The 23,934-nt window shown below is 54.1% G+C and overlaps 2 protein-coding genes across 5 annotated transcripts; one reads left to right on the top strand and one right to left on the bottom strand.

Moving 5' to 3' along the window:
* Positions 1 to 37: 37 nt before the first annotated feature.
* LOC148419722 (uncharacterized) lies at positions 38 to 18,060 on the top strand. 4 transcript variants are annotated; one of them, XM_088420737.1, is made up of 10 exons: positions 38 to 283; positions 3,422 to 3,985; positions 6,930 to 6,986; positions 7,682 to 9,454; positions 15,617 to 15,824; positions 16,140 to 16,278; positions 16,355 to 16,424; positions 16,488 to 16,534; positions 16,600 to 16,658; positions 17,340 to 18,060. In XM_088420737.1, the coding sequence occupies exons 1-10, from the start codon at positions 244 to 246 to the stop codon at positions 17,380 to 17,382; spliced, it is 3,000 nt and encodes a 999-aa protein (XP_088276863.1). In that variant the 5' UTR covers positions 38 to 243; the 3' UTR covers positions 17,383 to 18,060. The 4 variants fall into 4 exon arrangements, with proteins under 4 accessions (XP_088276863.1, XP_088276865.1, XP_088276864.1 ...); XM_088420739.1 differs by having other exon boundaries at positions 41 to 283; positions 8,087 to 9,454; XM_088420738.1 differs by lacking the exon at positions 38 to 283 and adding an exon at positions 2,988 to 3,330.
* A 1,976-nt stretch (positions 18,061 to 20,036) lies between these two features.
* On the bottom strand, positions 20,037 to 23,503 carry znf365 (zinc finger protein 365). Its single transcript, XM_088421687.1, has 5 exons — positions 23,322 to 23,503; positions 22,305 to 22,652; positions 21,473 to 21,716; positions 21,088 to 21,223; positions 20,037 to 21,021 (listed from the first exon to the last, which is right to left on the bottom strand). Exons 2-5 carry the CDS (start codon positions 22,648 to 22,650, stop codon positions 20,800 to 20,802), a joined length of 948 nt encoding a protein of 315 aa, XP_088277813.1. The 5' UTR covers positions 22,651 to 22,652; positions 23,322 to 23,503; the 3' UTR covers positions 20,037 to 20,799.
* Between the last annotated feature and the right edge of the window lie 431 nt (positions 23,504 to 23,934).

The raw sequence follows: 23,934 nt of genomic DNA, 5'->3' as shown, positions 1-23,934 counted from the left end.
ACGGGCTGGGAGCTCGTGACGATGCCTGATCAAAAATACCTAGGTTTTTTTTCCCCTTTTTTTTTCTTGTACGTTTGTACGTAGATTATGTATTTCTTTGTTGAATCCTGGATGAATTTTCCAGTATAATTATTTTTGAGACGGGCAAGCACGTTATAAAGTTAAGAACGGAAAGGCTGACAGCACAGTCTTTTTTCATGTCGCCACGCCAAGTTTCGGCAGAAATACGACGTCTACAAATACATGATGACTGCTCATTTTCAAGACGAGAACGACGACCCTTGTGAGAAAACGCCGCGCGTGTGTGTGCCTTCAAATGTATGTGTATAATGGCAATTACACGTTTTTTGCCGTTAAAAGAACAAAGGCCGAGTGTAATTTGAGGAGTGAATGCCAAAAGACCAGCAGGTGGCGCCAAAATTCACACACACACGGGATCATTAAACGCCCTGTCGGACTATTGTCATCACTCGGTACGTGTGTACAATTTCAAATAGTGTACTATCAATGTTGACGCTGGACTGACTAACGGCCACAGGCGACTTCATTTGTGCAGTATTTGACATTTGCCAGAAGTTAGCACGTGAAAGCAGGTAGTTGTTAGCATTTAACAGTTAACAGGCCAAAGAATTGAATGTAGCATTTGCTGACATTTCGTCAATACAGACAGTTAGCGCTCAACATAATGTTGGCAACGTTTTGAATGTGTGACGAAGAACAAAAAGTCGTGTTAGAAATGGGTAAAAAAAAAAAAAAAAAAAAAGCACAATGACATCACTTAAATGTGCTTTGTCATACTGCTGCTGCACGGACGTTCTAATCGATAAACTACCAGTGAGTCAAGTCATTGTGAGTCAGCATTAATATCACCTTTGTGCCAGTTTTTTTTTTTTTACACGTTTGTGTTTGTTTTATACACTTCCAGCAAAGAAATCAATCATCCGCTTCGATGCTTTGAGCTTGTCAGCGTGCGTTTGATTTCCGTAGCGGTGGAGGGTGGTCGCGTCTAAACTCGTTGCGAATCTTCCGGGGAATGAAGTGTGTTGGGTTTGCCACACTGCGGTGATGACAAAGACTTCTCTGTGTGCCGCGGAAGTGATTTGCACTAAAAGTTTTGCTACTCTGATAAATGCCATGCGAAGTACAGAAGGTTAGCTATGTTGCTCCGTTTAATGCTAGGCCACAGGAAAAAAGATAGCGCTTTTACTGGCTGCCAAATGCCCAGCTGTTAGTCACTCATTGTGATCGTTAGCTACAAAATGCTGCGCTATCCTGCTATGTTTTTTTCTTTTTCTGTGTCACCTGGATGGCAAACACGTGAGTTGGTGTTAAGTAAATAGCGCGAAGCGTTGCTGGGCGACCGGCGCTATCCGAGCAGCTGCCGTCATCGCCCGACTCCATCCCGCCGGACTAAACTTAACTTTGTGTGTCAGCCCGCAACAACTGTGGCGCAAACACACACGGACGCAAATGCGGCTTCTGGCAAAGGCGCCACCGACCAACCATCTTTTTTTTTTTTCTCGGAGCGAGCTCATATCGGCACCGACTGGAGAAAAAGTCAACTGATCGATGGGGCCACTTGAAATTTGAGCCCTAAGGTTTTAAGGGTCGGCTTTCCATCCTTGTCGCGGATCCACAAAATGGAATCGCTTTTGAACAGAAGGGCACACGCAGAGGAAACCCGAAGACGTTCCTCCCACAACGCGTCTGCTGCTATTCCGAGCGGTCGTATGTGCTTTCAGCCATACGTGCTCCCGCGCTATAAATAGATGACGTGGAACTTTAAATTCCAAAATCTGCTCATTTCTTTCCAGAAGGCAGGCAAATCCAGCGCGAGATTTGATAATCGCGCAAAACGCTTTGCGCAGCGTCTAGAAACGTATTTGTATTATCGTAAATTTTGCACTAAGCCCCGCCGAATTCGAAACTGAAACAACAAAAATTGAACGGAAAATCAATTTTTCACTGTAATATAAGCCGTAGGTTGTAACAGCGGATAACGTCTAGAATACTGCCGCAACACAACAGTAACATGCCCGGCGGCGTCTACGATTGAAGAATGCCTCCCGGTGGCGAGTAAAATAGCAGTTCAAACTCATAATCGGGACATACTCGGATAGTGTCTTTTTCTGTGTCCCTTTGTTGACTGCAGTCTTTCTCAAATTGTTGAGTTTTTTCAGTTTTAGACTCACCTGTAACCTGTGCAAAGTGGCTGGTTTATAAAAAATCACTGCACTGGCCTATAAGCTGCAGGGTTCAAAAAAAGTAGCAGCTTATCTGAAATTCACAGTCATTTACTTTGCATGTATTGTACAAGTATTATTGTTGCATCATTAGGCGGCACTCATAATTTTCTATTTGCTAACGTTCGACACATTAATCTTTGAAATTGTTCATTATTAAATTGGATTTTTTTTTTGGTGCTATTTGAGTCGCCTTATTAAGTACGTGGATGGATCCGTTGGCCTTTGTACTTTTTAGCTGGGTGGCTAGCTTGAGATCCGGCTATGAAGCGGCTAAAAAGTGTCAAGTACGTTGACGTGACGTAACTCAACAGTTGGAAGGAAGACGCTTGTACGTCAGGAAGGAGCTAACTTTAGACCGGGTTGCAAGCGGAAGTTACAAAGCCTCGACCGCCCGTGCGCTTTTTTTGCGTTACGAAACACATGACGGCAGTCTTGCGATATTTTTGTACTTTAATATTACCACACAGAGCTTGAAATGATAGGAAAGTGTTTCGTGATCATATCCCGGGGCCGTCGATCGCTGTTTTTTTCCCCTCGGTGCTTGCAGCCGGGCTCGGTTGAATCCGGCCAGTCCGCGCATTAAATCCCAGATACTAAGTATTAGATCGGTACTTAAATACATTAAAGTACATTTCCATGAAGTATCCGGGATTGAATGCCTGCACTTAAAACGTGAAAATACGTCCCTGGCACTGAACGGGTTAAAAACTAGTACGTAGCAGGCGCGTTTCCTTTGTTCGAAGGGAAGCTGCCACGTCCTCTTCGCCTTGTTGCGGGAGGAGCGACCAAGCGTTCCGGCCGGCCGGCCCGCACGCCCGCCCGCCCGCCCAACTTGTCGTTGCGTAACACTTGACCAGCTCCAACTTCTCCGTTTACCAAGCGATGGGCGCGGCCGGCCGTGCGCAGACGCCATTGGTCGAGCCGCGCGTCAGTAAGGCAGAGTCGGACTCCCGATTGGTCGGGACGAGCAGTCCCCGTCGCTAGCAGTCCAGACTCGGGTTCGACAAGTCTCGCGCGCAGCGCCGCACCGCACCGGTCCAAAGTTTGTCGGGTCCAGGGAACGACTGAGCGGCGTGAGCTTCCGGTTCGTCCCAGCGGTTCTCGGCGCGTCCAAAGTGAACTTTGGGTGTCCAGGCGAGCGCCGTTTGAACAAACTTTGTTCTTCTTTGCCGTAGTTGGACAAAGGAAGATGGCAGACGACGAGGAGCAGCAAGTGTCGTCCGGCTCGGCTCTCTTCAGCGACCAGTTCCACCACTACCAGGCCGAGCCCGAACCCGAGCTCGAGCTCGAGCTCGAACCCGAAGTCGACCTCTACGCCGGCGAGCGGCCCAAGCAGGACCTCTTCGACCTGGACGATATCGTGGACTTGGTCGGCGGGGCCCAGGACGCCCTGCAGCGGCACACGGCTGAAGATGAGGAGCCGCGCGGGTTCGCCGAACCCCGCGAGGAAGAGCCGGACCCGGAACCGGTGCCGCAAGTGAGCAGGAGCGAAGAAGAGGAGGAGGAGGGGGAGGAGGAGGTGGTCTTGCCAGACTCCACCGGCGCGTCCATCCTCCCCCACGCAGCGTCAGCTTCTCCCGAGGGCGAGGCGTCGGAGCCACAGGTTCGTCCGGAGAGCGACGCCCTCCCAGTCCCCGTCGCCGCCGCCGCCGCCGCCGAGCCAACAATCCCAGCCCAGCCAGCAGCGCCATCCCGCGAACAGGCAGTCGACACGCAGCGAGCACCGGCTCCGGCAGCGCGTGAGTATCGCCCCGGACTTTGATGCGCTTTCGCCCTAATTTCGTTCGATCGTCGTCCCCGCTCGCGCGTCGGCTATCTTCGGGCAGGGGGATGGAAGAAGAAAAAAGGCGCGACGTTGGGCCGCACCAGACGTTCCCTAAGCGAAACGATCGGATCGCTTTGGGCGATGCGGCTCGTTAGCCTGCTAGCCGCGCGGCTAAGCGGCCAGGCTCGACGGCGAGAACAAGTCGTTGCCTCGCGGCGTCGAGCGAGACTCGGTACCGGGACCGATGGCGCGCGATGCGGCCCGATCGCCCCCCCGGCCGGTCCGGCTCGCGGAAGCGGCTCCGATTGCGCTAGCTGCAGCCCGCTCCCTTTAGCGGACAATAAAGAAACGCCAGCGCGATGACGGATGAGGCGCTTGGCCGGCGCTCGGCCGGCGCTTGGCCGCCACTCCCTTTCCCAAGGAGCTCCTTGCCGTTTGTGCATCCAAATGTTGTTTTTCCCTTGACGCGTGCGGCGTCACGTCGTGGTGTGCTTGGCCGTCGCGGAAGGCCCGGCGATTCCTTTAGTCACCACAAAGGAATCGGCCGAGCGTCGTTTTTTTTTTTTTTTTTAGTTGTTGTTTTTTGTGTGTGTCTTTTTGCCCTCATTGCTCGCGGCCGCAACCTGGCCTTGTTGCGCTCCCTCCACAGCTCGCCCCCCCCTTGAACCGACAACCAGAACGATGCGAGTTAGCAAGAGGGGCCAGGTTGCGATTAGTGGCAGCTTGCATAATCCTGGGGCGGGATGGACGGCTCAGTCTGTACATGGAGATGAAGCAGATTGCAGGCAAACGGGCCTGCGGGCGCGCAAGACGCCGGCCGGCCTGCCGGCAGGGAGTCAGGGCGGGGGAGAGCCAGGCGGGGAGCCAGGGCGGGGCCGCCTGATGGACCGGGCCGCAGACGCTCGGAACAAAGACGCCGCTAGGCTTAGCCCGGCGTCCTTTCCTTTTCTAGGCCACTGTTGATCTTTTTATGATGCTTTTGCTGCTCTGCGTGAGGGCTACCGTTGCGTTATCTAGACCGGAGCAAGGAAGCCCAGAAATTTTGCAATAATAATGCAGCTGTTGCAGTGTAGGTAGAATATTGAGGCCACCCCTCGTTTCAAATACGCAAACACCCTCCCAATAACATATGAACCGCCTCCCATGCGAAATTTAAGAAATATTTTTCTTGATGAGGACATTTATAAGAGCGTTTCTTGATTTTCACACAAAACCCAGCAAAGATGACATCATTTTTAATTCGGATCAAAGACCAAGTTCAATCCCTTTGTCAGGTTCATGCGACGTAGAACATTTAATAAATAACAAACCAGAAGGAAGGCAAGTGACTCTTTCTCACGAGGAGAGCGGACAAGAACCTGCAGTTTCTCACATCTCCCGGTCTAATCTCGTCCCTGGGATCGAATGAGTTAATTGTCAGCAATTCTTTGAGAAATTCAAACAGTTCTTTGATGGACAGTGTAAAATGGGCCGGTGCCATTAAAAGCTGTTTGCGTAAGCCACAATGGAAACCAATGGCATTCGGCGAAGCGGTTCCGGCCCGGCCAGGGGCCCTTAAGCGTCTGGAGTCCGATCCGACGAAACCCCGGCGCTTTCTGGCCAGGCGCCGGGAAAGGCCGGCCGGTCCCATTGACCCACATAGCGGTTTTGGGTCACCTACATCCACGGGAGCCGGATTAGCGCACCGTTTGCGGTCTGGGCGCCCCGGTCGCAGACGAGAGCTCGGCGGCGTTTTGGTTTCCGTGCCGACAAGGCGCAGCGGCTGACGGGCGGCCAAATGCGAGCGGGTCCGACCTTTAGCTCCTTAACGCTTCCTCTCAATGCGCCGAGTCGCCGGACTTTACGCTGGAGACCGCGACGTCTTTCCAAGAAATACATGATAAAGTTCACTTTGCGATTTCTAGATCAGACAATTATTAAACACTTCAACTTTTTGGAAGATGGAATTCCTACTACATTTTTCTATCAAAAGTCATTTTAATTGTATCGTAATTCCCTATACGTTGGGTTTATAAATTTATCAATCATGAAGCTAGTCGTTCATAAAAAAGAGTATTTCAGTTACAAAACCGATACATTTCACTTTTGGTGTGTGTGTGTGTGTGTGTGTGTGTGTGTGTGAACTATGGAAATTTTATTACAAAATTCACAATTTTATTTGACCTTTATCATCATCGTAGTTTGTAGTGGAGACAAGTGGACTGCGTTACGCTTCGAGTTACGCTTCGAGGTACGCTTCGAGACCTTTTGAATTTTCAGGCGACCTAAAATAAGCGGAGTTTTTTTCACCATTTTCAAGCCCCATTGATTTTAAGCGTACAAAAGCGGGGGCAGCGCGTGGACGAGTTGGCGTTTTTCCGTCGGAACATTTTTGGCACGGCGGCACTTGTCAAGAGCTAAATGTCGCCGTCCCCGGTTCAATCCCGGGCCGTCCCCGTGGCCCGAAGCCAAACGTAGACCCCGGAGGTCACCGGGCCGCCGTCGGAAGCCGCCGATCGTCTGCGATCCGTCCGCAAGCCGTAAGGCGCGTGGCCGATTGGCGTCGTCGCGCTCGATTTGATCAAAGTCGTCCGACGGCGCCTTGATTGTTTTACGGGCGTCGCCCTGGTGGACGGGGGCCTTTTCCTTGCTGGCCTTTCCCCCTTCCTGCTTTTATGTTCCAAATCCCGCACGAAGGTACTTCAGGCTGAGGCGGTTTCGCTTGCGGGAATGGTCTCTTTGCTCTCTTCCCGCGCGCGCAGATGATGAGTCGCGACTCGGCTTTGGATTTTCGGGGGCGGCCCGAGGCGGCGGCCCGAGGCGGCGGTGAGTCAGGGAGCGTTGTGACTCAAGCCGACGTGACGGAGAGCGATCGCAACCCGCCCCGACCAGCCGACTGATTTTCGCCCTCTGCCGCTTTTCTGTCCTTTCTTCCGCAGATGTTCCTTCTTCTCCTTGTAAAGCTCAGCCTCGGCCTCTGATGCAATTCCCTACAGGCAAGTTGCTCCGCTCGCTTTGTCCCCCCCCCACCTTTGTCTCCGTCTCCGCCGTGATGTCGTTGCGTATTTCCGTCGCTCAGCTTGAGCGGGAGCAAAAGTAAGCTTACTTACCGCATGCCACAAGTACGCCAAGTCCCGCAGCACGCGTGAGCACTTCCTTCACTGCGCCGCCTTGCCTTGTCGCGACCGCTAACATTTTGCAGACAAGCTCGACGCGTAGTCTCTAGCCAGTAATGATTCTCTTCAACGGTCTCAAATCCGAGACGTTTGAACCGGCAATTGACATCCCTGGGACTTTGAGAAGAATCATTACACAACCAGCGGCGCCAGACCCGGGACAAATACTGTCCGACGCCCGTGTCTCACCTCGGCACGTAGACGGACAGCGGACGAATGCCGGAAAGTCTCGACCGCGGCGGCCCGTCCCCCCCCCAAAAACATGGCTCGCTACCGCGGTAGGAATTCTCATCGGTCGTTTGCTCCGCGTCCCCACCGGTCAATCTTTGAAGTTCTTTTAAGTTGGCGCGAGGGCGCACGCCGGCCCGCCGCAGTCGAGCTTTCGGCGGCGCTCGTCCGGCCCCGAGCTCGGACGAGTCTTTCGGTGCGGCTCGGGCCCGGGTTTGGCGGGCGCTGTGCGGGGTGGACTTTGTCTTTTGATATGTGCCGTATTGCGTTCTCCCTTTCTACTCAAGACCTTGGGCAGAAGGGTGATTCCCCTGCTCCCATCTCCCCTCTCTCCCCTCTCCACTCCCCCGATTCCCTGGAAGAGCTCTCGCTAACAGAGAGCCCCAACCGGCCCCGGCCCCCGGGATCCCTCGTATCCCGGGACCCCTTTTCCGCTCGGGCCGTCGGCTTCGGGGAAACGGCCCGGGGCAACGAAGGGGACGCCGCCGGACCCGGCCGCGGGCGGGACAAGGGTGAAGGAGATCGGTCGAGCGGCCCTTACCTGAGCCTGGGTAAAGACACGGGGCCTCCCAATCCGTGCGAAGACAGCGGAGTGTCCTTCTCGCCTGAGGAAAAGCATCCTAGTTTAGAGCCCTCCCCCGCGAAGCCCCGGTCGCTCGCGGAGTCTCACGTTGCCTCCTCTAACCCAACAGAGCACCGGGATTCACCGTCCCTAGCGTCGCGAGACGACGCCGAGGTCTCGATGGATTCCTTTTCCAAGGAGGCGGGCTCCGCCGGGTACGGGCCGGAGCCGCCCGGCGACCCTTCGGACGAGGACGACGACTCGGCGTACGAGGCGAAGGGGAGTAACCGCCCTTTTGAGGGCTTCTCCCCGCCGGCGGACAGCGGCTTCGGGCGCGGGGCCACCAAACTGCCGGAAAGCCCCACCCCGGATCTCGTCCGCTACAGACAATCCGAAGGAGTCCGGGGTAGCCCGCCGTCGTCGTTAGACGAGGGCGAAACGTCGGAGACGAGCGCGAAGGCCGCGGATTCCCCGCTGCGGCCGGTCGCTCGCTTCTCGTCTGGTCTTGAGGAGGAGGAAGACGAAGAGGAGGAGGAGGAGGAGGACGAAGAGGAGACCGCCTTGCCGCCGTCGCTTCCAGATATCCTCAAATCTTCCCCCCTCAACCCCGACAAACTGGACTCCGGCTCCTCCGAGGGAAGTGCGGAGGAGCAGAGCCCCATCCTGGAACGTCGGATGATGGAGTCCCCCAACCCCCCGATCAACCTGTCAGCCAACAACCCCTTTGCGCTGGATGCCAAAGTGTCTCTGCTCAAGGAGATGGCGGACGAGATGGAAGTGAAAGTGTCCGACAAAGCGAAAGGCGAGGATGTGAAAAGCTTCGGCGCGTTTGATCTGCTCAAAGAGGCCGAGGAAAGTAGCCCGGCGCGGGCGAAGGTAGAGGAGCCCGTCAAGATGGAGCAGAAGGATTGGTTCTCCGCTCGCGTTTCTCCCAAGGCGGCGGAGGATTTCCAGCCTCCGGACCCGGAAACCAGCAAGAAACCCCCCGCCGAGGATTCGGATTCGGAGTCGCACACCGCAGACTCTCTGTCTCCGGTCCTGGAGGCCGTGGCCAAGAACCCGGCCGGCTTCCGGGTGGAGAAGAGCCACGCCGAGGCGGGGCCCGAGCCGGAGGAGCCCGAGCCGGAGGAGCCCGAGGAGGTCTCCGAGCACGAGGTGTCCTCCGAGGAATTTGAGTTCATCGAGAGGCCGCCCAAGGGAGCCATCGACGAATTTCTCGAGGCTCTCGATACTTCCAAGTTGGCGCCCCCCAAGGCCCCGGAGCTCCCCGAGGATGAGGATTCCAGCTTTGAGCGGAAAGGGGCGGCTTCCGTCCTCTCTCCGGGGGAGAGCTCGCAGCGCCTCCTGAGCCCGTCCTCCCCCCAGAAGGGCAAAGCCGAGCTGGAAAAAGTCAGCCCCGAGCCGCCGGCCCAGACGCCGCCCGTCCGTCCCGCCGCGGCGCCCGAGAGCGCGGGGAGCGGCCGACTCTTGGAGATGCCCGGCGTGGACCTTCCCGCAGGTAAACGAACGACTTTGGCCACGGACCATCCTCCCCCCCCGCCCCCGTTCCGTTTTCCTCGGCCTCTCCATCTTCATCGACATAACTCCCATTCTCGCTCTTTTGTTCTTCTCCCTTGTTTTCTCCCAACCCGCCGGAAGCCTTTTTTTTTTTTTTTTTTTTTTTCCCGCCCCATCGTGACCACCTCCATGCCCCCGCCACTTTTTGCATTCCCTTTCTTGGTTTAACCCGCACTCATTTCTTAACCGCGCTGAGTCGAATGCTTTTTTTGTGCCGCAGCCAAACAAACTGAATGGCTCCGTTGGTGCGCCGCGCTAATCACAAAGGCGACAGTCGCTCGGCCGCAGATGTGGCGCGAAAGATAGCGAGCGCGCCTCCTCTCAATTCACACCCAACGGGCATCAATGCGTTCTCAAAAATAAGCCAACAAACGCAGAAGCGCATTTGCTCGAGATTTCATTTCAAAAGGCTTCTTGCGCGCGATTCCCAAACGGTTTGCTGCCGAGCGGCGCTATCGGCCCTAAATGCGTCAAAATCCGTTTTTTGAACCCTGGGGGAAATTTGGAGTCAACTCGAGCGTTTTTATGTTTTGGGTGCGTGATAGCAAAGCAAAAACATAAAAAAAAGCACTAGGAGGCAATAAAGTATTGCATAGATTGTCGAAACGTGGTGACTTTCAAGATGGCGTCCCATCTAATGCCTTCAAACCGGAGGTGGAGAGCCACTCCCTTTAGGTGTCAAATTTAGCCCATGTCGGCCACATTCACTGCCATTCAAAATTGGAAACCTTGTCCATTTTGGACATATTAAAAAGCCCCCGCTTCGTCACGCCTTTCTCCCCATTTTTGCATCGGCAACTTTTTGCGTAGACGCCCCGAAACCACCGGGTGGCGACAGCAGTCGACGTGTAGCGTCAGCAAAACTTTTTAGGTCTTTGATTATTGGCTTAGCCATAATGCAAAAATCAATCGTCATAATACTATATGACATAATTATTGCAATTTCGTAAATATACAGTGCAGTTATATTGTTGTGTGGTTTTGTTTTATTTTTCAAAAGAGATGTGTTTCAGGTCATAGTTCACCATAGTAGTACTATTGCAATGTGTAGGTTTTTTTTGTTTTTTTTTTTCAAATGAGGAGATGTGTTTCCAGGTCATAGTTCGCCTCGCCCTTCCTGACTTTGTTTGCGCCGACTGACTTTATTACTTATTGTCCCGGTGGGCCGGAATCCTCGCGCGTTTTCCAGGTTCCTCTCCCCAAACGGCCCGTTTCAAATGATTAGCTCATCGAGTTCCGCGGGAGCTTGAAAACACCGCTAATGGTTTGAACCAGAAGCTTGGAAAACATGCGGGATACCGGCTCTCCAGGACCGGACTAACTGAAGCAGACTCGTTCTCTGGCAAAGATTTTGGTCGAAATAGGTCGGAGGTTGAGACGTCGCCAAGACAATCCCCCGTAGTCGTCCGCGGGCCTCGCCCCGCATCGGTGGCGTCCGCTCGGCAAGTCGTGGCAGGACTCCGGAGGAGTTTGTATCTTGGCGTTGCCGCAAGCGAGCGTAAATTGCCAAAGCGGTGACTCATGGTTCTCTGGAGGACTCGGGCGAGTCTTTTCGGATGTTTTGTTGGAGATGCGTTTTGCGCGGGCGGGATCCCGTGCTAATGGAAGCCGCGCCTTCCTCCCCGCATTGCGACGCTGGCAGACACTGCCAAGGTTTCAGTTGGAACTGAAGCGTCAGCAAAGATTTTCTTTTCGAGTCGACTCCCATCATGCGGTTGCGCTTTTTTGCATGCAAAGTGACTGGATAAGCCGCGTACTGGAAATGTTTAGATGGCGTCCGGTTGCAGGGCGAACCAGATGAAGATAAAGGTGGAACGTCACGGACTGCGTCGAGGCGGACTTTGCGCTTTTGTGTAACCCTGAGCTGCTGTCCAATCGGCTTGTAGTACATGAGCTTTTGCAACGACGGTTTTGAAAGTTGACGGTCCTGCTTGCTTTCCAAGGAGACTGCTGCCCTCAAGTGGCCCTACCCTCTTACTGCAACACGAGCTGCGCAATGGTACTTCTACCTACAAACGCCTCTTCTTACCAAAAGCGTAAAATACAAAAGGCCGCGTTGTTAGCGTACGCCACGAGACACCGGCGCGCGCTCGCGCCGACATGGCCGGAATAGAACACCTTATCGCAACCCGTCACGACGACCGGATTTCCCACACTTCGCTCGATCGTTCATTCGTATTCCTCACAAACGAGACGATAGGTTTTTGCACGTGCTCGTCCACTGTATCGTCTTGACTCGTTTCATCTGCAACAATTTACACCGTAGAACTTACAAACATCAAAAACGGCTAACGTTGTACATGTTCACATTAAAACACAAACGTGAGTCGGCTTTAGGCTGCCGCGTCTTGTGTTGGCCTTGTTAGCACGTCGTTCGCAATGACATGGCACGGGAAGCACTTTGCAAGACCCCATACTAAACTTAAGTAAATGTACACGCTCAAAACAATCCAAAAATAAATACTATTGCTTCTTTGGACTCTTAAATGATTCCATGATCACTGGAAATGGCAAATAAAAAGCGACAAATGAAACGCCACAAAAAGGCGTCTCTCTCTCTCTCTCTCTCTCTCTCTCTCTCTCTCTCTCTCTCTCTCTCTCTCTCTCTCTCTCCCCCCCCCCCCCCCCCCCTCATACCAGCACTCCAGCACCATCTCAAAGCAAACAAGTGAACTGCATTCATATTGTCAATTGCAACGATTAAGGCTTTAAAAGTATGAAGTGTCTTGACATATCATTTGATTATTATGCACAAATGTAATTCTAATATGTATTTGTCACCGGTTTGCGTTCATAAATTAAGACTATTCATTTCAAGGGTTTGGTGGGCTTGGAAAAGCAGAGGCTATTCACATGAAAAAACAGCTCTACTCCTAAAAGATTCACGTTCTGAAATGACTTGGAGAACAAACGCATTTCCTAAGTAGAAGTACCGCTGCGCTCGTGATGACTGTCCTCGAATCAGTCAGGGAATTAGAGAAAATAGTGGGAAGGGACTTTTTTGGGGGGTGGGCTTCGCCCGCGTTACATTGGGTCGCCTTTGAGGTTAGCCGGAGTTTATCTCGGCCGACTTAATGACGGGATGCAGAGATGCACTTTCCTAGCTGGAAAGCCAAACCCTGACTTGCGTCTGCGTGTTTTCCGGCATTGGAAGGATGGCTCTCATTTTCGAGCTCCCGTGGAGCTTGCTAGGAAGCTGCTAAAAGGTCAGAAAGGATACCGACCCTCCGGGTCTGGAGTGGCCCGCGCCCAGACTCCTTTGAAGGCGTTGACGGAGGCGGCCGCGCGAACGCGAATGGCGAGGCTCTCTCTCGCAAAAGGAGGGGCCGGCCGGCCGCGTCAGAGTGCCGCCGCCCGACGCTCGGCTGACTGCTCGTTCGGCCTCTGCGGCGTTCCCCCCGCCCCCCGGTCCGCCCCACCTCTTGCTCCCCGCCGGCTCGGCGGTCGAATACGCGGCAGTGATCGTCCGGCATGGAGACGGCACGCGCGGACGCGAGCCAGGCTGCGTGGAGGCGGCGGGGTAGGGCCGCATATCGCTTGCCATGTCGCCTCGAGTCTACCGCCTTTCTTTTCAGCGGTCAAAATGACGCTGGGCGCGCCTCTTTCGGCCAAATTCCCAGCCGTTTTGTCGGATTTGCCGCTGCGGTGTCCGTCGCGGGTTTGAGTGTCTTCTCACTGGTTTTGTGGCGATGATGCTTTGAAAAGAATTCTGCGGGAGGCCTGGCTTAGCTTCGTAAAGGAAAAGGGGTACTTGTCTTTTCTCCGCGTTCGCTGCGCCGGGTCACGGCGAGCGTTGTATAGTCAGCGTCTGCCTGAAATGCCTTCTTTTGCAAAAGCCGCTTTTTGTCTTTTCTCTCACGCTAACTCTCACAACAGTCTGTCTCTGCCATACTCTCAAGAGGGCGCTTGCTCTGCACTTTTTGCACGCTTTTGCGCTTGTGCGAGTTTCCCGTCCGCTTGGCGCTCAGCGTTGCGACACGGAGCCGAGGAACTTTGTCCGGCGCGTCCAAAGGTGGACGGCAGGCGGGAGGTAGCCAGGCGATCTTTGCCCACAGCTCATTGACTGCCGGCGGGGACTCCGTGACGCCGACCCACTCGAGACTCTGACCAGTTTGTCTGGAAAATACCGTCCTTTGCCAAATGCAAGACGCACTTTGGCCTCTAAAATCAAGGCCAAAGTAACTTCAAATTCCATTTTTTTTTTCCTCCATTCAAAGCAGATGGGTCCGTCAGCCGCATAGGGCGCGTGTTGACGCTTGGGATGTTCCCCGTGACGCAGTTTGAGTTAGGGTTACTATCCGTGTTCCGCCGACTTTACGATCGTGTCCATATGCCGAAAGAGCGGAATGAATAAACGGGTCGGACGGAATACCGTTCCGGCGCGCTCGGAATTGACTCCGCCGGAGACGTCGCGACTTTGACGCGATCCCCTCGCGAATAAAACAAGCCGCTCCTCACATATGCATATATTGCGCACTTAGATCCATCAATCATTCAAAATTCAACTCATTTAGTCAGTAAAGAACTAGGTTATTGATTTGCATGTTTTCATGCATATGTTTTGAATATTTAAATATCTTCCGATTATAATGAAGATATACTTGACTGATTTTATCAATACATTTAAAATGAGAGCACCTCGGCATGATGTAAATCATCGAAATGTCTTTTTTAAATATTTAATAATTGAGTAACTATAAATATATGCATTAGGCATTTCTAAAGTTAAAACTGTCGTTGAAATGAACCTGTTTGACGTTGACACATTATTTTGTATTTTGTTTTGAATTTGGATAATTGATTGTAATGTTTTTGGTGGAAAATTATTTCTAAATGATCATTTCAAAAAATAAGTATAGTATAACATTTGATTCTTTGTTTTGAACAAAGAGCCTTTGATACATGGCATAGCTCGAACGACGACCTCGACTGACATATTGCCTCCCTTCTCATTTTAATGCCTTCTATTCTGTGGCTGCTTTTCTTTCTTTTTTTTTTCGTTTTTTATCAGGCGTTGACTCCCGCGTGAGTGAAAAAGAATCTTCCCTTTGTTTTGTCCCTGCACATACTTTAGAATGGTCCTTTTGGATGTGAAGTATAGTAATCCTAAAAAACCCAAAAACTCTACAACATAACCTCAATCGCACGTACTGGAGACGTTGGAAAGATCGCGACGCCCTTTTTCCGGTTGCGGGTGTCGGTTCGAGTGGTGCGCATGCGCGGACGCCAAGGCGGCTTCAGTGGGCGGAGCCTCGCCCCGGGGCCGCAGCTGCGTGTTTCCGCCGAGCTTCAACATGGACGCCGAGCGGGGTCAGTCCAGGCGTCGCCTGTTTACTTTCTTATTTGCCCTGCGTCTTTTTTTTGTTTGTTTTTGTTGCGGCGGCTGCTTCGCGAGGCCCGGGGGAGGGTGAGCGGAAGGGACGGCGAGGCGGTTTTCCGGCCGGCGGAGGGGGCTTGGTTGTCCGAACGCTGGCCGGCCGGCCGGCGGACCGCCTCTCCTCTCCGCTCGCTCGCTCGGCGTCCGCCGCGACCTCCGAGCGGGGGGCTCCTCCGCGGAGGTCGCGGCCGACCTCGGCGGCCGATCGACCGGCGGCAGCGGCGCACCGAGGGGATCGGCGGCCGACGCGGACCCGATTCTATTTTTAGGCCGAGCTCCGGCGGGCGCGAGCCCGCCTGAGACCATATGTAGCCAAGCGGCCGCATTTGGAGCGCGGTCCCGCCTCTTTTCGTCTCGCCTCGTCACTTCGGCGGCCGCCGATCGCTCGTCCCTTCGTCTCACGGTCCAAATCCAAAAAAGAAACCCTTCCATGACGTGCGGGCTCCGAAGTGTTTCGAACGTCCCGCGGTGACGTCGGCTGTTGGCGGTGACGTCGGCTGTTGGCGGTGACGTCGAGACCGGAGTTTTCCACACCTACCAACCGGTCCGATTCCCACTTTTCATTGCCATTGCCAACAATCACCACCTTTCACAGAGGCGCCCGTTTGCTCGTTGTCGCTTCTTTTCGGCGAGCGTCGCGGCGCGCCGTCTTTTGATGGATTGGAAAGCGAAACGGAAGCCAGTCCTCGCGCCGACGCGCCTGCCTTGTGTTGTGGGGGTCCCCAGTGCTGGATCTGCTGTACTGGCGCGACGCCAAGACCACGGGCGCGGCCTTCGGCGCGGCGCTGCTGCTGCTGCTCTCGCTGACGGCCTGCAGCATCGTCAGCGTCTGCTCCTACGTGGGCCTGGCGCTGCTCTCCGTCACCGTCTGCTTCCGCATCTACAAGGGCGTCCTGCAGGCCGTCCGCAAGTCGGACGAGGGCCACCCCTTCAAGTCAGTCCGCCGCCTCCAAACCTCGCCGATATATCCCGTTAGCGCTCGGGACGTTTGGGATTAGAAAACGCCGTCGACCCCGAGCCCCTTTCTTACTTGGTGCGCGGCCGGGTTTCGGAGGGCCGCCCGCCCGCCCGCCCGCCCGCCGTCGTCTCTCCCCCGACGCGCCCGTTCAAACGTTTGATGCGTTTTCAAGCCAACGAGCTCCCGGTTTGAATCTGGCGCGCCGGGGGGAGAGGAGCTGAAAAGGGGCGGGGGAGCGGCCCTGCCGGGCTCCGCTCCCGCGCCTCAATGCGCGTGCGTGGGCGGGCGCAGGCAGTACCTGGAGCGCGAGGTGGCGCTGCCCCAGGACGCGGCGCACAAGTACAGCGACGTCCTCCTGGAGAAAATCAACAAGACGGTGGCCGAGCTCCGCCGCCTCTTCCTGGTGGAGGACCTGGTGGACTCCATCAAGGTGCGCCCGCCCGCCCAAAGCGCTTTCGGGGCCGCCGGCGCCCGAGCCTAAGATGGGTCCCGCTCTGCCTTTGCAGTTCGCCGCGCTCATGTGGATCCTGACCTACGTGGGCGCGCTCTTCAACGGACTCACGCTGCTCATCCTGGGTGAGCCCGCGCGCGGCGCCGCCGCCCCCCTCGCCCGGTTAAAAGTCCCCTTTTTGCCTTTAGCCCTCATCGGAGCCTTCAGCTGCCCCGTCGTCTACGAGAAGCACCAGGTAGGACGCCCCGCCCGCCCCGCCCCGCCCCTCCCCGCCTCCGTCTCAAGCTCGTCTCCTCGCAGGCCCAGATTGATCGCTACCTGGCGCTGGTCAACAACCACATCAAAGACGTCGTGGCCAAGTAAGGCGGGCGAAGCTCCGAAAGCGGGCGGCGGGCGAAGCTCCGAAAGCGGGCGGCGGGCGCCCATCCAGTCGCGCCGCGCTTCCTTGTGCGATTTGGAGGAGTTTTCTGCACAAGCAACTCGAATGCACTCGCAGGAAATTGGGTTGTTCCCCAAGTCGTTTTGCGACCCGCGCGTTGCCTAGGTAGTGGCGCCCAAAAACGCTCCTAAAATTCATCGGAACGGTAACAAATACATATTAAAATGACATTTGGTCGTCATAATCAAAATATGTACATATTAAAATGGCATTTGGTCGTCATAATGAAAATATGTCAAGAAAATATTAACAGTTGACCAGGAGATGGTGCTGCCGTGTTGGTGAGAGCTTTTTAGGACCTTTAATTTGTACGTTTTTTACTTTCGAATCGTTTACAACAGGAGCGAAATTGATTTGTTTTGCTAAGTTGAATTTGGGGTCACGCTTCCCGCGTGGTCGCTGAAGTGGCAAGGTGCGGACGAAACGTCAAGATGAAAAGTTGAAGGGCGCGCGCAACTGACCGGCTCCAAAGGCACGGGCGCGCCGGCCCGTCTTCGCGCACGACGCGTCGCCGTCTCGCACGCCCACGACCGCTTCTCGGCTTCTGTCGCCGAGGCTTTCGACGCGATCGTCGGTCGCCACGACTGTTTTTGTCTTCCAGGATCCAGGCCAAAGTTCCCGGGATGAAACGTAAAGCCGAGTGACCGCAAGGAGAGGCGGGAACGTGCGGGGAGGAGGCCGGCCACAAAAGGGCGGGGCTTTGTGTCCGTGTGGGTCGGGCTAAGTTGTGTCGCCCTTCCCGCTTTACCTTTTTTTTTTCGCTTGTCAACTGTTGGGCTTTTCCGGAAGAAGACAGAAAAAGGTTGTTGCTTTGTGCCACCTCTTGTTTATTTAAAAATAAATACATACGAAAAAAAAAGAATTGTAAGAAAGTGCCAGAGAGTGCAGTAGATAGACAGGTTTAGTTTTTTTCTCCCCTCCCTCCAGCCGGCTTCTCCCCCCCCCCCCCCCCATCGGCGGTCGGAGGATGTTTGTTTAGTGGGCGGGGCTCGGAGCGTTTGCCGACGTCCTCATCATTTCCATGGTCGTCATTTCGCGGCTTGTAACTCACTAGGCTCATCTTTGTAGAAAACGTTGGTGTCATGCTGGCCGCGTAGCGACGGAAGAAGGGCGGGCGGGCGGGCGTTCGCGCGCCGCGTTGATCCGCCCGCCGCGTAATTTGCGTCCTAGGCCAGATCGAGTCCGGGACGAGAAACGCCCTATTCGATGTGGACCTTCCAGCATTTGTTTCAAATTGTGACCAGAAAAAAAGTTTGTGGAATGCCTTGTGACATGTAAACATTATCCACCAATAAAGCTTCTAGAACAAATGACAAAGCGCACGCTGGCGTCGCCTCCTATTTTTGATGCCTGTCCGGCCTTGCGTCTTTCCTGAGAAATGAGAACTACGGTACATGTTTTGTTTTGTGAGGAAAAAAAGCCGCACTGGACATGGTCGGTTTTTGAACATGAAAAAAAAGCCTTACGATACATGGTCGTTTTTTGAACGTTTTCCTATGTTTTTGTTTTTTTTTTTTTCGAAAAAAAGCCTTACTATGCATGATTGTTTATGCACATTAAAAATAGCCTTACTATACAAAAGTGTTTTTTTTATCACCCAAAAAGGCCTTACTATACACGGTCGTTTTAAAACCTTTACGGTCGTTTTTTTGCACCTCAAAAAAAACCTTACTATGCATGATTGTTTTATGCACATTAAAAATAACCTTATATATATATATATATATATATATATATATATATATATATATATATATATATATATATACACATGAAAAGAAGCCTTGCTATAGGTTTTTGGGGAAAAAACCCTACCATAGGCTTAAATGGGCCAAAAGGCCGACAAAAAGAAATATATTTAGATGTCCCTAATATACGTGGGCGTTTTGCGAAAAAAAAAAGCCTTACTATGGATCGTTTGAAAAAAAAAACCCATGAAAAAAGCTTTTGACATGACTACTTTTTTTATTATTCCTTGACGATGTTGAAAGGCGGAGCAGCGGCTCGTCAGCGTTTCGGTTTCCTTCCCGACGCTCAGCAACGGCCAAATGATTAGTTCGCCCTCCAGCGGACAAAATTGGGAGAGCAAGGTGGACGCCGTCACTTGGAAGCGTCGCAAACGATGGCGTTATATTTGTGGCGTTTCCGTGCATTCGCCGGAAGAGGGCAATGTTGTATTGAAACATCACCTAATTTGGTTCTGTTCGATTTCTATAGTTTGTACTTCGGTTGAAATGGCTCCATATTATTTCTAAGTCCACCGGAGCAATAGTGTTAATTTATGGATGATTTTCAATCCGTCAGCTAGCAGAGTTTATTTAGGGTTGCGAAAGGGCCTTCCGGGAAAACCCTTCACGCTGCTGTCATCAAGTCAGACGCGACGGCACGCGTATATCCATTGAAGACGGAAAGCGTTTCCAGCTTTGTCTATCTTTAGCGGCCCAAAGTGCTATGTGTGAGTTTGGTTTATGTTGAAATACATATTATGTTGTCCGTAGCTGACATCTCTTTTGTACGTGTCAGTTCTACGGCGTGAACTGTTGCAAACAAGTGCAGTCAGTAAAACATCGGTACGAGGAACCTTGGTGTCTCTCCCTTTTTTTGTTCAAAGCCGGCATAATATTTGTGCCACAATTACGAGCGCGCGGGGAAAAAAATGAGCGATGAAAATCAAACTGAGCGAGCGAAAACAGATTTTGAGCGCAGAAAAAGTTACTGAAATGAACTTTCTCGCTCAAAATTCCTTTTCGCTCGCTCGCAATAGCCTTCTCGCGCTCAACATCTCGCTCTCGCTCGCGATACTCCTCCCTCCATCGCGTTTGCTCAACATCTCGCTCTCGCCGTCCTCTGCGCTCGCTCGGTTCCGCTCACGCGTTACGTTTGTGCCGCAAAACCGGCCAATCAGAGCTTGTAAAAGCACTTTGATTGACAGCTTAGTATCCAATGAGATTGCTTGTACGCTATCCGTTGACGCACACCTCGTTTGCCCCGTGTTCACCCGGAAAGGGCAAACGAGAGTACGTCAACACGGACTTGGGCTGGAGAATTACTTTAATATTATTATTATGACTGTATTGTATCATTTGACAGAAATACCTTGTTAGTTTTTGTACTTTAATCATATAAACCCGCCTCCTCCCGCCCAAGTCGATGTGACGCACTCTCGTTTGCTCCTTCCGGGTGAAGACAACAAGCAATTGGATAGCGAGCTGTCAATCAATGTGCTTTTACAAGCTCTGATTGGCTGTTTTGTGGCACAAACGTAACGCGTGAGCAGAACCGAGCGAGCGCAGAGGACGGCGAGAGCGAGATGTTGAGCAGACGCGATGTTGAGCGAGGGAGAGAGGAGTATCGCGAGCGAGAGCGAGATGTTGAGCGAGAGAGGGCTATCCCGCCCGAGCAAAAAGCAATTTGGAGCCAGCGATTTCTTTTTCTGCGTTCAAACTCCATCGGCGCGCGCTCAAACTCTTATCACTACGCTCTCAATAGTTTTTTTTCTTGCGCTCAAAATCTGTTTTCGCTCGCTCAGTTTGATTTTCTCCGCTCGATTTTTTTTTCCGCGCGCTCGTAATTGCGGCGCAAATATAACGCCGTGGCAAACAGGCGGCGCTGACGAACGCAAAACCGTTCAGCGACTGCGTCGTGACAGAACAAATTCGAACAAATTCGACTCGGAAGCTAAACTCACCGATCTGGAAAAGGAAGAAAACGGGCGGCAACGACGAGTACAAAACCGTTCGGCAAGCGCCGTTCGGAAACTAAACTCATAAATGTGGAAAAGGGGGAAAACGGCAAATTCGCTAACATTTAGGACGGCGCAATCCACGTCCGGTCCTATCGCTACTAATATTTCATCACGACAAAAATACGATCGCCTTCGCGCCGAGAAACATCCTTTGACATGTACGCGGCCGTCATGGTAAACACCATTTCGTAAACGGCGATCGGGTAAAATAGTCACTTGTCCAGAGTCGATTTGTCTGGAAACAAATCGCCTTCTTTTCGGACGGCGAGTAGGAAACGGGCCCGGCGCGTCTCGTAACCGCGAGCGAACGGCGGCGTCAGGCCTCGTGGCCGGCCGAGCGCCGGCGCTGGAGCTTCCACATGTCGTCCCGGTGCTCGGGGCGGCAGAAGAGGCGCGAGGAGCGCGCCAGGCGCTCCTGGCTGGCCGTGCGGGGCCCGGGGCCGTCCGGGCGCCGGCCCGCCCACCTGCGGGGACAGCGGCAGAGGCGCGCCGACGTCTGGGCGCCCGCGCCGCCCTCCGGGGTCGGCGCCCGCCGCCGCTGAGGAGAGAGGACGCGCGCGCGCGGGTGAGACCGGGACGGGCGCGGGGGCGCCGGCGCCGGCACCTGGTAGTCCTCCAGGAGGCCCTCGGCCAGCGCGATGCGCCTCAGCAGGTTCTCGATGAAGAGGCGGATCCGGACTTTGCCGCTGGTCTCCCGCCGCGCCGCCGTCTCCAGAAAGCTCTGGATGCTCAGCACCTGCCTGAGGCCCTTCTTCGTCACGGCGATGTAAAAACGCGCGGCGGGGGAGTCCGAACGGCGGCCGTTTGCCGCAATTTGCCGAGAGCGACCTTTAACCCCCGGCCGGCGAAAAATCGCGCGCGTTTGCAAGCACTCGGGCGGGACGGCCGCCATCGGAAACACGGGTCGGGATTCGGGCCGGCCCCGGGGGTCAAAGCGCGGACGGCAAAGGTCGGGACGCCCCCGACGCAGACGCCGGCGCGCTCGGAACCTTTGGCGTCGCTCCAGCTCGTTTTCCGAGGCGTCGATCCGCTCCTTGAGGCCGGCGATCACCGCCGCCGCCGCGTCCACCTGCCGGCTCAGCGAGCGCTCCTTCTCCGCCGCTTCCTGCCTCTGGCGGGACAGGCGCCGCGAGTGCGCCCGCTCGCACAGCAGCCGCGTGTCGGCCTGCGCCAGCTCCGTCCGGACGCGCGCCAGCCGGCGCCGGAGCCCGTCGCCCGTCCCCCGACCGCCGCCTGCAAAGGCGGGGGGGCCCTTCCATGAGCCAAATAACCCTCCGCTATCTGCTATCCGGCTCGCTCCCCGTCCAATTCTCCTCTTTTAAAACCTTGGGACTAGCGCCCGTCGAGAGCAAGAGCGTAACAAAAGAATCTTTTGCAAAAGTCTTCCGTAAGTGGCGATAATTTGCGGCGATCCGTTCGGATTCGCCACGTTGCGAGCGCCGCCGTTTTTCCTTTTCGTCGCCGGTTTGAGCGTAAGCGGGCCAGAGTTTTTACCGAGTTTACGATGGCAAAAGAGCGCCGTTAATGGGAAGGGCGTTCCGCGTCGGCGTCACTGAATCGGCCGGGGACGTCCAAAGCTTTTCGTCCCGAGGTTGAGGTAAAAAGCCGAGCCGAATCATCAGCGGCAGTTTGAAACGCTGTCCCGAGCCGTACCGGCCGGGCTACTCAGACGTCCCCCAAAAAGGATGTTTGGGGCGGCCGGTATTTGGAAAGGAGTCCATGACGCGTGTCTTTTTTGCCGCAGCGTCGGGAAAGGAGATTAGGACGGCGTGGAGCAAAACGCGCTGTCCGAGACGAGCCAAGAAGGAGACGTGGCCTCACCCGCCGGCTCGCCGTCCCGGTGCGGGCCGCCGTCCCGGTGCGGGCCGCCGTCCCGGTCCGACCCGCCGTCCCGACCCCGGCCCGGACGGAACGCCCCGTCCTCCTCGTCCGGCGGGCCCGCGCTCCGGGTCCTCCTCCTGGAGACGAGGGAGCGGGCGGGGTCCCCGCCGTCGCTGAGCGAGCGCCGGGGGGCGTCCCGCGGCGGCCCCCGGCCGGCCGGGGGCTTCCCGGCGATGCCGAAGCCGGCGATGCCGAAGCCGGCGCACCGCTGCGGGCGCTCGGCGCGGGCGTCTGGGCCGCGGCGCGGCGGCGAGGCCGACCCGCCCGAGCGCAACCTTTGCTGCATGACTGCAAGATTGACAAAGCGCCTTTTCTGACACAACTTTCATAGAATGGGCCATTGAGTCTCCGCATTTAAAAAAGGCTTTCCTCATAAATAGCTTATTCATAGATTTATTGAAACAGTAGACTCAATGCCAAAGAAATAGCACGATGGGAGACGCCTGTTATTGATCCAATTGATCCACAAAGGAAAACATGCTGGCTCTAAAACCCAAAGAAAAGGCATTCGATTCCTACATAGGTAGAGCACATGCACTCACGAAGAAAATAAAAGCTGATGGAGCATTTTTATGCGTTGAGGTTCAGATTCCCGTATGAGTAACTGATTAAGTAACAATTTGCGCGTGTGCCTGCGCGCGCGCGCGCGCAAATTTTATTCAAAATAAAAGTGGATGTTTTTTTTTATTAAAAAACAAAACCAAACCAAAAAAAACGACGGACTGTCAGCCAACGGGAGAGCGGGCGCGTCACATACAAGTGACGCCATTCCAAATGTTGAGAACTCGTTTCAATGACGTCACGCGCGCGTAACAGGTCAATCTGTGCTCCAGCCGCAAACGCTAGCCGGCTAACTGGCTAGCTATGAAAGCTAGCCGGCGCACGTCAATCGATCGAGCGATTGATCGCAGGGCAAAAAAAAAAAAAAAAAAGTGAACCGACCGTGAACGCGCTTACCTTCCGCGTCCGCGCGCACGCTCGCAAATCGCAGGAAGCGCGCGCGCGCGCGGAATCGAGCGGACGCGAACGCGCTGGAGTCCCGCGGCAGCCCGCGTGACGTCACGGTGAGTGAGCGAACTACGGACGCAAAGTTAGCAGAAAAAACGCGGCGTCGCGCTTCCGGCTTTCCTCCGGTTTTCAAAGTAAAGCGTTTCCGGTAGCGCAGAGCTACCCGCCACCTTATAACGCAAAGCGACTCAAACGAAAAATAAAGATTTAGCACACACATGCGCAATAGATGCATCATTTTGCTTGAGTGTAGTTAGCCCCATTCTATTTTCTTGGATTGAGGCGGGCGATATACGATGCGATGAAACCAACGTGATCCAATTACATGAACGAGTCCCGGGGGCTTTCCATCCTTTTTAAACGTCGCCATTTTTTTTTTTTTTTTTTTACACATTTTTCACTTTTTCAGTGGATCTTTCACCAACCTGTGGCCTTATTATCACTCAAGCTGGGCTGCTTTTGAAAAGCTCAGTACATCACCAAAAAAATACACATTTTTACTTTCAACCACTCAAAATGTTCAAGGGCCCAATCCGCCCTATCCATACATATACATATTTCA

This window comes from Hippichthys cyanospilos, chromosome 8 (genome assembly GCF_059441005.1).
Source record: "Hippichthys cyanospilos isolate Australia breed blue-spotted pipefish chromosome 8, RoL_Hcya_1.0, whole genome shotgun sequence".
Lineage (NCBI taxonomy): Eukaryota > Metazoa > Chordata > Actinopteri > Syngnathiformes > Syngnathidae > Hippichthys > Hippichthys cyanospilos.
Note: the sequence above shows the minus strand (reverse complement) of the source record. Positions and strands in the feature narration are given on the sequence as shown.

What these genes read in the sequence shown, in the direction of transcription:
- LOC148419722 (XM_088420737.1), top strand. Translation starts at nt 244, where the DNA reads ATGATGACTGCTCATTTTCAAGACGAGAACGACGACCCTT. An exon ending in GACGAGGGCCACCCCTTCAA is followed by an intron (nt 15,825 to 16,139) that starts GTCAGTCCGCCG and finishes GGGCGGGCGCAG; the next exon opens with GCAGTACCTGGAGCGCGAGG. An exon ending in ACTCACGCTGCTCATCCTGG is followed by an intron (nt 16,425 to 16,487) that starts GTGAGCCCGCGC and finishes TTTTGCCTTTAG; the next exon opens with CCCTCATCGGAGCCTTCAGC.
- znf365 (XM_088421687.1), bottom strand. Translation starts at nt 22,650, where the DNA reads ATGCAGCAAAGGTTGCGCTCGGGCGGGTCGGCCTCGCCGCCGCGCCGC. An exon ending in CCGGGACGGCGAGCCGGCGG is followed by an intron (nt 21,717 to 22,304) that starts GTGAGGCCACGT and finishes CCGCCTTTGCAG; the next exon opens with GCGGCGGTCGGGGGACGGGC. An exon ending in GCCTCCTGGAGGACTACCAG is followed by an intron (nt 21,022 to 21,087) that starts GTGCCGGCGCCG and finishes CTCTCTCCTCAG; the next exon opens with CGGCGGCGGGCGCCGACCCC.